General features: G+C 40.7%; 1 protein-coding gene across 2 annotated transcripts in view; it reads left to right on the top strand.

Moving 5' to 3' along the window:
* tmem198aa (transmembrane protein 198aa) overlaps window positions 1-15,471 on the top strand; it is a 30,389-nt gene that overhangs the window by 2,296 nt on the left and 12,622 nt on the right. For both annotated transcript variants that reach the window (XM_068702915.1, XM_068702904.1), the window contains one exon: window positions 12,922-13,184. In XM_068702915.1, the coding sequence (XP_068559016.1) occupies window positions 13,046-13,184 (139 nt within the window). In that variant the 5' untranslated portion in view covers window positions 12,922-13,045. The remainder of the gene's footprint in view (window positions 1-12,921; window positions 13,185-15,471) is intronic.

Below are 15,471 nucleotides of genomic sequence, written 5' to 3'. Positions count from 1 at the left end.
GGTGTTTGATTAATCACAGCTCTTGATATCGCATTTAAATGTCAGTGCCGCGTAATTCTTTGTTTGGTCAGTGTTTTGAATAAGATGAGGGGATTCTAAGGACAGAGGCCTTTTAAAGGCCCATTGACCCCCCCCCCCCCCCCCCTGTGGTGCCTTTCAGATAGTAGACTTCGGCCAAAGCGACAGGCTCGTAGTTGATTAGAAGTCTGACCAGAATTCAAAAAGTCTGTCTCTTTGATGACATTTTTCTCCGTGGCTGACCTAACTGTGACAAATCATTTGAGGGATAGGGTTCCCAAGGATCCAGACTTTTACTTTTTAACTTCATTTTTAACAAACCATCATTCCAGTGTGGAGAGGAAAGCTTTCAACTTCACAAATATTGTTTCAAATAATTGTGAAAAATGGCCTCGCCGCCCATGTATTTTGATCATAATTAAGATAGATCTCAGATAGCAACGCGTCATAGATCTCGGTGTTTAGCGGAGGATGGTTACCAGAGAGACTACCACTCGTACATGGGTTGCCTATGTTGCTCCTACTGTGCCGTGCTTTGATGACAGGTTATGTAAGTACAGTGAACATAAGCCAAAAAGACAAAACATCTGCAGGGGCTTCTCTGTCTGACAGAGCTCATCTGCAACAGGCCTCAGTGTTTCTGTTGTATATTAAAGAGAAAGATGGATGGGAGGTTAAAAGAGGGTGGACAAAGAAAGAGTGAGGAAGGACTGTGAATATAAATGGAACGTACTAGAGCGATAGATATTAATAGTAAAGTGAAAAGAAAGAAGGTAGGAGGTAAAAAGGTCGAAGGGGCAGAGTTATGACGAATGGGGACTGATATGAATACAAACACAAACAAACTAAAATAATTACCATACAATGAGGAACATGGACTTCAAGAAGAATTGGCAGGGTAGAGAAAGAGATGGGGGGAACAGGAAGGGGAGGGGGGGAGTTAGAAGGGAAAGGATGAGGGGAAGAGAAAGGGTAAACTTGATCCTAATCCCATTAATACACCACAGTGCTGTCTTTCCCTCTGGCGTATTCGTGTGCGCACACACACACACACACACACACACACACACACACACACACACACACTGGTTTCTCACACTGGTCAGATATATTGCTGTTTGTTGTGCAGCTCACCATTACGCCATCTGGACATCCATTTACTGATTTGAGCCCTATGAATGCTAACTGTGCGCTAATCAGGACGGGGTCAGTGCAATGAGGACAGCTAGTTTCAACCAGATCTGACTCACAGCGTGTAAGAGCCCTTTAGCAACGTGCCGTGTGTGTTGGGTTGTCATGTCGGTTTGTAGCTAAAAGAGTCTCTCCATACCGTCCAGACACATCTGCTGCATCTGCCAACGTTTATGTTGTAAACGCATACAATATCTGAAAGATGTGTGTGTGTGTGTGTGTGTGTGTGTGTGTGTGTGTGTGTGTTTCTGCAAATGCAGACATGTGTATGTGTTGAGTGTACAGTACGTATGAACCTTATGTGTTGACTGCAAAGACAATTATGAGTATTAATTATATCATAACACGTGTGTGCCAACACAGGAACATATCAACAAACAAACAAACAGACCTGCAGAACTACAACTGAATGCAGTAATTCAGGACGGGCCTACAGAGAGACAGAGCTGTGAGCAGCATGGCTAATAGAAAGAGTGAAATATAGAAGGCAAGGACTTATACAGAGAAACTGTGTATTTGTGTGTGTGTGTGTGTGTGTGTGTGTGTGTGTGTGTGTGTGTGTGTGTGTGTGTGTGTGTGTGTGTGTGTGTTTCTATATGTGCCACAGCCTCTTATCCTGTTTTCACACCATCACAGACAAAATGTACTGTGTGTCTGCTACGGGTGGGGTGTTGTATTTGATATAACATATATATGTACTTTAAGTGCTAGCTATGGTTACTGGCTACTTTGTGGATCGTGAGTTAAAAAATCTATACACATACATATTTGTACTTACAATTTCAATACATTTTGAGTACTTGTACGTTGTAGAATTTATACTTTTACATAAAAAAAATCTAAGTACTTCACCTCAGGTGGTGGCAGGAAATGTTATTCTTTTACTAGCAGAAATGCCATAATCAAGCAGCATGTAGATGATTATGTAGGAAATGGAGGCATAATGCTTTAAAAGACAAGGCAAATCTTTTTACGCTTTTTGGAACATTATTTTCATCCGAGCGTCGACTACAGTTACCTGAATACCTGTAAAAAGAGATTGCTCTGAAAGTTGTTCATTTCATGCATTTCCAGGGTTACTTTTTGTGCAGTCACAGTTAGTTCTGAACAGCCACCATCAGCTCATGAGGGACATTTGGATCCATGTGGGAGTGAAGACAATTTCAACGTTGTGGCTTGAAGTAGGTCTAGTAGTGCTCAGCAAGAGAGAAAAAAAGTAGTTGAAAGCAACAGCGAGATAAATGATGCTGGAAGGAGAGACGCTGAAAGACAGAGAATGAGCTGTAATCTGATTAAAGCCTCTTTACTCCCCTGTCACCTCACCTTCAGGCCACAAGCAACGACCAAGGCTTAGAGGGGGATCAATGCTGAGGCCACCAACATGTGGGCGGAAACACACACACACACACACACACACACACACACACACACACACACACACACACACACACACACTCTCAGATCACTTCCCTTTAAGTGCTCCGAGGCTGCCCATGGTACACAAGCAACATCTGAAGATACACCTGAGATCACTGCACAGCAAAGCAGTTTCTGTTCATACTTGCACTTTATGAGCAGTTTGCTAAATGGATGGGTAGATGGGGGAATAGATGCATGGAAGGCGATTGGGTGAGAGAAGGATCAGAGATGAGGACATTGTGTCTTGAATACTTTTCTCTCTCAGGGTTTCGTTATTGTGTTTTTTTTTTTTCTATGTGCGTTTGTGGGTAGGCGGTTGCTCGAGGGGTCTTAAGGTCACTCAGACATCTCAATGGGTTTGTAGCTCAAAGGGAGAGAGGGAGAGAGGGAGAGTGGGAGGAGAAAATGAACAGCTCCCATACAAATCACCTTCCTGCCTTCAAACCTAATGACCCGGGCAACCAAATGACCCAGACCGAGAATGTTTCTCTGTGAGTGTCCTCTAGTTAAGTTTCATTCTACAGTTACAAACAAAGTAAATGCACGTATGCATGATGGATGGGGTGAAGAACTCAAAGAGCACATGATGAACTCGAGGCTGTTAGCAGTGAAAGGCATTTAAACTGTTGGAATTGTGACCACATTTGTTTTTGTTAATAGCTTCCCCTTTTAGCATTAGCTCTGGCATTATTCCACTCAATTTGGCACTGAAATGGCACTGATGAAAATGATGCTATTAATATTTCTTGCATGGATTTGTTTATCAATATCAGTGCTTTATTTATCAAAGGACCTGCCGTTATATTGCCTTTATGGAATGTAAGTGATGTCTTTACTGGTGCTCACATCCGTGTATTTATTTATACAAGCACCACAGACCGTGAGATGGGATCAACACATGACTATAATATCAAAAGAAGGAAATGCACAGAGAGGAAATTGATTTGGAAACACAGCGTAGAAAAGGCTACCAAGAGAGGCTAAGGGGGCAATCTCAACTAAGGCTTCTCAAGCCTGTAAAACTAAATTACAGTAAGATAAGGACGCTGCTTTTACACAGTAAGGTCCGGCTAAGCAGTCCAGTTAATCAAAGATTAATAAAACAAGGCAATCTGCTCCTTTCTGGTTACTGTGCCAACTGACCAGGACGCTATGTTCAGTGTAACGGCAAAGTTTGGCCTGCAAAGAATTACGACTGAATGAATGAATTCATCATTTGCAACTCATTTGAGGTGTCTGAAAATGTTCCGTTATCTCTCTTGCCCAAAGCCCAAACACTTGAAATAGCTAGTTTTGACCCATACAAATTCAAAACCGCGAAATATGCAATTTGCAATGATAACAATCACAGAACTGCTAATCTCCTTTGATAAAATACAAACAGCAAGTGTTTGAATGTTTTCCTCCATAAACAACTGTGAATTATAAGCTTAATATATTCTCCTGTTTTTAAGCTCTTGTCAACATTAATAAAGCATTTGGAAGCTTTGTGTAAGCAGTTTAAACAGCACACACGTTGGTTACTGTTGCAGGAAACAATGCTAGGAGGTACGCATGCTGTTCACTACTGCATCCCTTTAATGCCTATTATCACAGGAACGAACATCCTGCACTTATAGAGCTATACACATCACATAACTCATTATTGAAATAAAGGCCATTTGGATATAATGAAAGAACTGAGATTATTTGATGTTACATCTCACTGGTCTGTGGAATAACGGTAATCACGCGGTGGATTAATCCCACAGTGTCTTTATTCTGCAGTCGATGTGCACAGATGCTAGATAGGACTGTTTTGTTCTATTTCTTTCACGTCAGATCTGTCTTGAATCTTAAGCAGATTCTAACTCTGGAAGTCGCGTTCTGCTTTCCCGACAACACCCTCCTCTCACAACACACACACACACACACACACACACACACACTGTAGTCGTCTCCCCAGTGACAGATGGGCTGGATGAAAACACAGTCATCCTGTTAGTAACCATGACATCAGCAACACTGTTGCTCACTGTCACATGCACATGAATGCCCCCCCCAGTGAAAAATGCTGTCCGTACAAGCCCACGTTTGACGGTCTCTGGTACAATGAATTATTACACACAAAGCAAGAGAAAATGACTCAATGACAGGATAACCAAAAATGCTCTATGAGACACTTCTCAGTGTTATCAGCAGGTTAATATACAATGACAATGCAAGCATGTTAAAGATTTTGCAGGTGTGATGTTTACCATTTAGTTTGGCATGGTAGCATGCTAACATTTGCTAATAAGCAGCTGAGGCTGATGGGAATGTCGTTACACTTGCAGGTAATGGGTAAGAAACCAAAATATTGGACTGATTGAAATTTTGATCTGACAATTGCGCGCGCGCTATGAGAAGTTATGGGATCGATGTTCTCATCCGTACGGGGCATGATTGTCTGTATCAAATTTCACAGCAATACATCCAACAGTTGTTGAGTTGTTTCACTAAGGCATGATATCGGAGTAATAACTTTAGTGGTATTAGCAAGGTTTACCTCATTTAACCTCAGACTAACCCAGGCTAAATCTCCATCCTGCCTTAGCCTACTGAACTATAACCCACTGAACTCTATTCCCCATTCTCTAGGTAGAAATGTAATTTATCCTCACACAAGTTATCTGATACAAAAATAACTATGACATTAGTTTAAGTCATGATCTAATATTTGGTCCAATCTATTGATCTAAGTACACTTAGGTACATTTAAAAATCAATATCACAACGTCATACCAGAGTTAGGAAAGACAATTTTCCATTTAAACCCTGCAGTGCAAAAGAGATAGCTATATAGATAGATAGATTGATATATTTCTGCTGCCACCCCAATACAATAACGTTGAATGTTTTTTGTTTGCGCTGCTTATTACATTGAATAACTACATAAAACAAATTAAATCCCATAACTTTTCAGAAACACACTCTTACTCTCGACAATCCACAGAACACACTGTCAGTGTTTGGGTTCATTCCTTCAGTAGTTCCACTAAAAAACTGTTCAGAGGGAGGTCTGTTTATTATCCAGAGTAATGACACCAATGTTTCTTGAAAGGCTTGCTGCTGTTGAGAATTCAGTTCACAGCTGTTGTGTTGAGATTGAGGCAGAAATCTCTGAGACAAATATGTCAAACCCTAGACGAATGGGACTTATCCATAAACTAAAACTGTGCTTCCTCATAGTGGAGCTTTGCAGGAATCACAGTCGGATTTTAAACTTTTACAAAACAACAAGTTAAAGAAACCCAAAAGATGCCACCGTATTGATTTTTAATGCTGATAAATAATGTGATGAACAATTTGAAAAAGATTGTCTTCGCTCGAAACATACGGTCCTAACAATGGCGTCAGCCGTACCTTAGCCAACAGGGCTTTAACTCACCATCACTGTTGTGTTGTCATGTTTTCTTGGCACAGGAACTAGACTTCAACGAAGGTCTGTTTTCTTTTTTAAAGAATAACACTCTGCCTTTGCAAACGTTGAAAAGGCAGGAAGCTGACCTCAAGTTTCCAGGAGGGAAAAAAGATATACTTTAGTTTGATTTTTATTGTAAAGACGAACTCACTGTGTTTGAGGAAAGCAAACACACTTTTCAAAAGAGGATGAGATTCCTAACCTGCAGGGATTTTGCAGTTATGTGAACTTTTGTGTGTGTGTGTGTGTGTGTGTGTGTATTGAGTCTTCCTGTTTATCTGTTTGTGGAACATCTCCTTGTCCAAAGACTGCTGCTAATTTTGCTCTCTTTCTCTTTTTCACACCTTTATTCACTTGTGTCTCCCTCTTTCTTTCTCTGTCCAACCCTTCGAAGTCCCCACCCTGGAGAGTAGTGTGTCCTCGTTCTGGTGATGCTCTGTCGCCACCACCCAGTGTGGGGCCTCTGAAATATTCATGCTGACACACACACACACACACACACACACACACACACACACAGAGACGCACACAGGCACAAACACTTTCTAACCCTTCATCTTTTTTTTCGTCCTGTCAGTTTGCCCATATCAGTAAAGATTAGAAAATATAATTTATCTCACAGCAGGTTTAGGGAATAAAAGCTTTACACAAATTCAAACAAACGCGCGCACACACACACACACACACACACACACACACACACACACACACACACACACACACACACACACTAAACAGTAAAGGCAAAGACGACTTCACTCCTCACAATCCTCTGAATTTTGCAGAATACAGTTTGATATTTCCTTCATATTTTTTCAGTTTGCAATGGAAATTGTATCTAGTGTTCAAGTACAGAATCGGGTATTTATACATAACGACAGTCATTCAGGGAGTGCAGCATTTTTTTCAAGTCAACTGCTTTTTATCAGTTCATCTGTAAAAGTCAGCACACTCGTAGGGGTGAAGGTGAAGTCACACTGTGAATGGCAACACACGTTGGATGCCAGAGATACAAGCTGGCATACAGCGGAATGAATCGTAAAACCCTTATTAGAGTGCCAGCAGTGTTCGTGTTTGATCTGTGACCTCAGACTGTCTACTCATCTGAAGAGAAGAGGAGCTGAAGCAAAACTCCAGCAGAGAGCACATCAACACGCACAAAGGTTATTACACTGCCAGTGGGTTTTGATATGTAACCTAACATTATTGGCCTGTCTGGCTGATGGAGGCATGCGAGCAAAGGATATGGCTGAGCAGATCATCATGTGAACACTGATTTGCGACAGAGGTGCTGTGAGTTGATTCAGCGGCCCCCCATTTGTCAGCAGGGAGGACAAGCGAGCCTGTGAAACAGCATTCAGATGTCGGCTTCACTGCAGAGTTTCGCACACTGGCTCTCAAGTGGAGCTGATAGAAAATGAAACCCTGTGCCGAGCAAACCTGCGTCACTACAATATGATTACTACGATCAAACAGAGAATCCAACAGTAATACAGTGACGTTCTCCTGTGTTCAAACCAATACATGGTGCGGTGTCTTCTACAATTCTATGTTTTCTGTAATTCAGAGACGATTTTGAATTAGTGTGCATCAATCACACATGCAAAAATCACACATGCAGAATCAAAAATGAAGAGGTGAAGTGCAAATGATTACTATCCAGTGTTAAAGTGTAGATATTCTAGTCTACATATGGCTGTAGTTGTTTTATTAACATAAGCCTCTATAGGTTTCTGTAGACTTTATATTTTTGATCCATGAAAACTCCCAAGATTTTGGGCAACTGGTTACCGTTGAAAATTGAACATCAAGGACAGGACTGTTTTTTTTTCAGTGGATAGCCTAATATGTTGTTGAATTATAAAGAGGCACTAGCTGAATAGGGTCAGAGGTCAGGACCGTCTGCTGCCAAGCGCCTCAAAGAAACCCTCACGGATTGGCTCTTAACGTGCACATTCCCATGGAGACGAGCTCCACTTCCCATTTGCAGGGTCCTTGTACCGCTGCTGGTTGTTATAGCAACAGACAGGACGTGACATTGTTGCGTAATATGCTGTTTTTCTTTCTTCCTCTCTCCGACCTTATTGGTGGGCTATTTTCTAATCATGTCATCTTCTCTGTGAGGGGAGCAGTTAGCAGAGGCGGTGTCAGGTCAGGATGGGAAGTGACACAATCTCCACACATTAAAATCAACATTCATGCTGGGCAAACTGAGGATGATCGCTATAGTTTATTTGATAAAGCTGTCATGGAAATAAACAGCGGTGCAGTGCTTGGGACATACAAGAAGCAACACTGACTTTTCTTTTGTTTGTGAAAATACTGTACTCCTCATACTGGATTACTTTTCCTCTTTATTCTCCTTGCAGGTGTATCAACAATATCAAGCGAAGCACATAGCTTGCTTGTTAGCAAACTTCCACTTCCTCCAACAATTTTTGTGACTTTCTGTTCCAAAGAAATATATTTTTCTTTGCATATGTTGTTTTGGATGCCAGGGACAAAACACTGCGGTATTAAACATTTTCCATACCTAGTAAAGACTAAACTTCTAAGGCACTGCGGCGCTAACGGTTGCATAACGTTTAAGATATTATAATGCCCGAGAAGTGCTGAAAAATCCTTTGTAATGCCTCGTTTGAATATTTATTGTTAAGAAAGAAAAAAGAAAGAGAAGGAAGATAGCGTTTAGGACCAAAACATTTGAGCATATTTTCATATTTGCAGTAGAGTCATGCATTCTCAGTTCGATCGTCCTCCTGAGTTGGGGGGCCTGTGGTGAAACTAAGCTGCAGTCTTCACAATCTGGTTCACCCTCCGAATCTGTATTTCCAAAACAGGCAATTATGAACTGGAATTCCTCCAGTTACTGTTCAGGTTTTTGACCCACTCTGCATGAAATGCAAACTAACGCAGGCTTTGTGTTTGAAATTGCAGCTCTGGATGCAGGTGCATATCGAAGATGTTTTAGATTAGAAGATTTGTACAAAAGGGGCCTTTTTGCCAATTTTCCTTTGAAGCTTTGCACTTAACAGAATGAAAAAAAACAAAATCAAGCATACGTATCCCACGAGTGTTTATTACTTTATGTATTTGAATATTCATGCAGAGGTAGATGTAGCATTTGTAAACATTTACTATTTTATATAATTATAAGTTTAGGGGGTTGTGCGGTCTTGGCAGAGGTAGTGCTCTCTTAACGCTCCCTCGTTTCTAATATAGGCTGTAGAAGTCATGTTGTTTCTATAAACTTTCCCTCAACTTCACTCACTTCAACCATTTAGCTTAAGTTCTACCACATTATCCATCCAGTGATAGTGCCTCAGTTGAAGTTGTCTGTTCTAGGAGTGCTTCTCTGAACCTGAGAGTGTGAATTAACTCCAGAAATCAATACAGCATCACGTATTATCCTCACAGTTGTTATTGTTGTACTTGACGCGGCCGTAAAATGCACTTTATGTAGCTGACATGGTTGCCACAGAAGACCGCTGCATTCGAACACCCTGTAGTAATGCTAATCAGCTTCCGCTTAGGTCTGAGTCATGCGCCCCCGACTTCTCCCACAGTGAGCATCGTTTACACTGTGTCATTAAAATGTTTTAATACCAGTTTGTAGTTCATCTTAATCTATGGTAATGCTTTTAATTCTCTATAAGTAGTGACAGGGAGGCCCAGAGGCATAGACCCAGGTGGGTGTTGCTGACAGAAAGGGATCTGATGAAAGGTACTGTGCAGAGGGCTTACAAGCAATTATAGCAGCTGACATTTATTGAGACACTTTGGACTGTTTTTCATACTGAAGACTTTGGCTCATCCATCTACATTCTTATATTAATGTTATGCGATTGGTTGTTTCAGAAGAATGCTGCTAGACCATGACTGATGTGCGTACAAAGGGTGATATTCTCCCTTATGTGAGTGCAAAGATTAATTTTGTTCTGCAGTGCTGATTGTGTGCTTGTTGTAACTAATAAAGCTACAGATTCAAATTCAAATCTGCTCCCCACGTAGTTGTTCTTACTCTAGCTAGCCACAATGGTACGGTCAGTGCATTCCAGTTTAACTGCTCGTTAGCTTATCCTGACCACTGTCATTTTGCAGATACTAAGTAATTTAATTTCAAAAGCTAGTAAAAAAAATGGACAATTCTGGATTTCGATTTCTTCTTGAATTCCACTTCGGTGTAGAGTTGTTTATTTCAAAGCACACAGCATGTCATGCTGGGGGGAAAAATGATTTTGGGTTTGACTGTTCAGTGCTCCAGAGGAGTTGTTTTGCTAAACATCACCATGGCTACTGAAGTGTGTGTGTGTGTGTGTGTGTGTGTGTGTGTGTGTGTGTGTGTGTGTGTGTGTGTGTGTGTGTGTGTGTGTCACAGTGCATCAGCACCTACAGTCAATAAGGATTAACCCCTCTGTGCAATCTGGCTGGTGAGTATGTGTGTAAAGTTTGTATGTGTGTGCAAGAGTCTGCACAGGACAGACAGAGAGAGAGAGAGAGAGAGAGAGAGAGAGAGAGAGAGAGAGAGGAGAGAGAGAGAGAGAGAGAGAGAGAGAGAGAGAGAGAGAGGGAGAGAGAGAGAGAGAGAGGGAGAGCGCATATGTCATCTGTGCTCTGACATGGCAGGTGCAGTTACTTGAGGGAGACAATCAGACAAAGGTAATGGATTTAGAGTAAAGGAACAAAACATCTTAAGTCTGGGGCTTTACCACACGGACAGTCTGCAGATATAGAACAGATTTAGCGAGGAGTCACACATGGCTAATGGAAACAGTGGAAAAGGAAATACTTGTGTGAAGACTGGACCTTTACATGAATTACTGCATTTGACTGCATAAAATATGTAGTATAGTGCTTTTTTCATAAATGAATAATGATGATGCAGAGTAACATACTGCCATTTATGTTTCTTAGAAGATGTTCCTATTTAAAGCCATCCAGCGCTGATCGAGTCGATACGCTTTGGTCTTAATTTGTGTCTCAACTGGAAACGAAAAAATTGGGATTTGGTGCCTTAATGACTGTGGGGCTGTGCGGGTGTGTGGTTAACACACCCACACAGTGTGGTCTACTCTATGTGTTTCTGTGCACACTTTACTTTAAATGTGCCTTAAGTATGTACTTGAATGCCATTTTTCTTACTAAAACTATAAAGTCTATGTATTCTGCTCGTAGAGTGTGACACAGTGATTGACTGAGTTTGCTCTTGACTGTCTTTACACAACATATGTGAAACAGCTGACTTTGATCACGTTTAATTAGCTGATGGCACAGAAACTACCAAAAAAAAATGACCAAAGTGGAAGCCCAGAGCACATTTCCACCTAACAGAAGTCTTCAACAAAGGCCTCTAAGAACAAAGGGAGTGTGTCAGCTCACACCACTCCTAATTGATCCGCTTGTGTCTTTTGTTGACCTCAAGGGACACAAGCAGATCAATTAAGAATGGAGTTATCAATACTGAGCTGTATTGTGTAACAGAAAATCTCTAAATAACATCTCATTAGATAAGAGGTTGTGATGTAAGTTACACTCTGGGTATAGAACATGAATCATGAAACCAGTAATTGCTCATAAACGACAAAGCTGCCCCATGGCTTCATTTACAATTTATAGTGAAATGTAGTCAGTGGAGTCTTACAGTTTGTTATCACACTAAATAACTGGTGCAATATAGCCGTGCTTATACATTGATTTTGAATGTTAAATGAATTCAATGAATGCTTTTACCATCATTTTTACAGTCCAGACTTTGTTTTGTTCTTCATTTGTATGTGATGTGTTTCTAGTGCGGCAGCTTTTTTCTTGTAAGTTTTGCCTTTTTCATCCCAAATGGAGAAACTGATAGCACCCACAGACCTTTGTTTCAAGAGTTTTAGTTCCTGACATTCTATAGTCCTAAAAGACAAAATATACTCTTTGGTTGCTTTTTTTTCCTTTCTTGTTTTTGCACTTAAACATACATTCCAGTACTATCTCCTTTACATTGTTATTAGTATATTGAAGTTTGATCTTGGAAAATTGTCCACCAAAATAATCCTTGCTGCCTCGCTCATGTTGTCAGACCTTTACCATCATATTTTAGTTGTTTGCTTGATAACGTTGCAGTCTACCTGGTGGTTTAGTCTATTTATCATAAATCCGGCATATGTTGCACTAAATGCTCAAGGACCATCCACTGTATTCAGCATTTGCAGCATGAACAAGCAATACATGTAATACTTCTATTCCCGGTGAGTATTTCATAACAACAGTGAAACGTGATACACGGTCAATACTACTGCAGCACTACTTTGTACCATATAAAGTTATGACAGAGCAGTCTTTCAGCTTGACGCTAACAGCTGTGAGTGAGTATTTGCTGATGTATTATTTCCAGTGGGTGATTACAGAAGCGGTTAGGGGTTGTTTTTGTTTTTTAACCTTTCGAAAAACTTAAGCTTTGTGGCACAAATACAAAATTCACAGTCTTATGCTTCCCACGACATGCAAATTTATGCTAATGCTTTTCAATGGCAACCATTATGTGTGTGCTGCAGATCTTCTGCGTAGGGCCGAATACTTTCAAACTCTTGGCAACTAATTGTTGCAGCTTCTTCACTGTATATTCAAGGGAATGATATTGACTGAATTGCTATTTTTTTCAGTATGCAGTCATTTCATCTGCAGCAGTCGTTGTTAAGAGTGGCTGTGATATACTGGGGTGTTTCTTTTTTCAAAATTGTAATGCATGCTTACTGCTCTGTCAGCAGTCACAGCTAGAGTACTTGAAATGAGCAATCAATAATCACTCTTTCCGCTTTCTTTCTCTCTTCTCACTCCCGCCCTCTCTCTATGCCCCACGTTTGCAGGTAGACACATCGCGATGGGTGAGACCCACTGATCCAGTCATCCCTTCACATCCCCGCCACTCCTAACCCCTCTCCTCCTCTGTTGCCCTAAACCTAACCCCCGCCCCCCTTCACTTCAGTCACCATGACTTCCACCAACCAACTCCTGGGTTTGGCTGAGGTGAGCCTGAAGTGTGACCAGGAGATTGAGAGGCGATACGAGATCGTTCCCTCAGTGGTCTGCTCCATGTGCTGCCTCTTTGGAATCATCTACTGCTTCTTTGGTAAGTGAGGATGTAGTCAAGGCTTCGCTCATAAGGTTTGTGCTGGTACTAATAGGCATGTTAAAAACACAGCTTGCCACAATAGCTAATTGCCATCAGTTAAGAGTACTGTTGCTGCTCTATTATTGGCATAACAGGTCTTTTCATCCTAGTCCCATTTTGTACACCTACAGTAACTAATGTGTCCTGTTCAGTCATCAAAGGAATAGGAATTAATGTATTTGTTTTTGTGCCAAGATTTAGATGTCTGTACTTTATATGCAAATCTACTATCAGCAGCCAGTTAGCTTAGCTTAGACACAAAGACTGGAAACAGGGAGAAACAGCTAGCCTGGCTCTGTGCAAAGGATACTAAATCGTCCCAACTAGCACATCTACAGTTAATTAGTTAACACGTATAATTTTTGTTTAATTGATACAAGTTACTGCAGCCAGCCAAGAAATAGCCTGATGCAGTTAACCCCCTTAGCCCCCCATAATATAACAATGAGCTGTTATTGCACTCCGTTTTTTGTACGTATTCTACAAACAAGATATAACATGTAAATTAGCGAGCTTTGGTAGTGCCTGAAGGCAGATTTCGTTACCTTAGGGCAGAGCCAGGCTAGCTCTGTTTCTAGGCTTCATACTTAGCTAAATAAACCATCTTTTAGGGGTTATTTCATAGTCACCGAAAAAACTATTTTCTCATCTAACTTTCAACAAGAAAGCAATAAGCATATTTTCCAGCATGTTGAACTATTCCTTTAACATGAGCCGAGCAGAATAATGTAAAATGTGTACAAATCTATATCACCCATCAGAAGTCACATGTGCAGTGTGATACTGCAAACAAACATAGCTTTAATGACGGACACAAAGGAAACACTTAAGAGTGACATGCAGCTGATATAACTTCCTATATGTGTAAGTGCCAGCACATAATTGGAAAGTGCAACATGTCGCCAACGAGCCCTGAAATCTCATTTCCAGTTCATTCCGCTCTGCTGGTCTATGATATTATTGATTTTAGAGCAGTACACAGAGGTTTTCTTTTGTGAATCAATATTGAAATCTCATTCCTACAGACTAAGCCATTGTGGCATTGCTGTATGTTTGAATGTTTTCTTAGAATTCCATCAAATACCAGAATATCTGTTCCTCTACATCCTATCCCAAACTGCTGTCATCAGCAGACAAAATTGGACTGCCTGCTGTCTGTTACAGAAAAAAGGCATCTTCTGCTCCCTATTCAAAGGCATGTTGCCGTTTCTTTCAACTAAAACTTACAGCTGCACTGCTGAAAGAAAAAGGAAGCACGGAGTTTTGCAATTAAACCAAAACACCAAGCCTAGATGGTTTTTGGTTTGTTTTCTCTGTGCCATCAAACACCAGGATTCATACTTTATGCATGGGTCCATTCGTATGTTTAGACAAAAAAAAGCCTGAATTTTGTGTGAGTAACAGTGAGTAACTGTGTTGGATTGCACCACAAAAATGAAGGGCTCATCCTAATGAGTTTGGATATAAAGTCATTACAGGAATGTGGAATCAATAAATAATTAGGGAGAGACAGAGATATGCTGTTATGGAGTTGTTTTCATTGCAACAAAGAATTATGGATTCAAAATTGCATTTCCTCTTGAGTAGGGACTGACAAAATAAACATGCTCAGATAATGACTTTGCATTCAGAATGTTTCATGCATTTTTGGATAAAGGTACAATTAATTTTAGTATATTGCCTTGGCTTGGCTTACAGGGCTGTCTAATCATTTACTTGCAGTTATTTTCTCGGTAAAGAGGCAGTGTCAGAGATTTTAATCTTGCTGTGGCGGTTTTGCAAGCACTGTAGGAATACAGGCACCCGAGATCAGATTCATGCAAATTGTATGTATGTAGTTGTTATTTTGCCTTTACTGGTCAGTAGACGGTAAAGAGAGACTTGAGCTCTCCTCCAGTGATGCATCAGTAAACACTGGACCGCACCAGGACGAGCTACAAATGCTATTGGAGAATAGATTTACAAGATACTTTTTTGACATTTAGATTTGCAAACAATAACACAACATAGATCCATGCAAGTTCTAAATGATCCCCTTTTAAGCAGGTAGAAATGTGTGTAATTGAACCTCAATGCAACACACATTAAGTGTCTTCCGTTAAGCAAACAATGCATACAGATAAGAGGCAGATTCGCTGAAGCGCACAGATGGCATTGACATTCACTTTATATGTCTTGGTTAAAGGGTCGGCAGCGTCAGTCCCTGCATTACAAACAGCTTACCCAACAACTTTATTTTTTCAAA

This window comes from Cebidichthys violaceus, unplaced genomic scaffold, assembly GCF_023349555.1.
Source record: "Cebidichthys violaceus isolate CVI_PGR_0920_01 unplaced genomic scaffold, fCebVio1.0.p SCAF_11, whole genome shotgun sequence".
Lineage (NCBI taxonomy): Eukaryota > Metazoa > Chordata > Actinopteri > Perciformes > Stichaeidae > Cebidichthys > Cebidichthys violaceus.
Note: the sequence above shows the minus strand (reverse complement) of the source record. Positions and strands in the feature narration are given on the sequence as shown.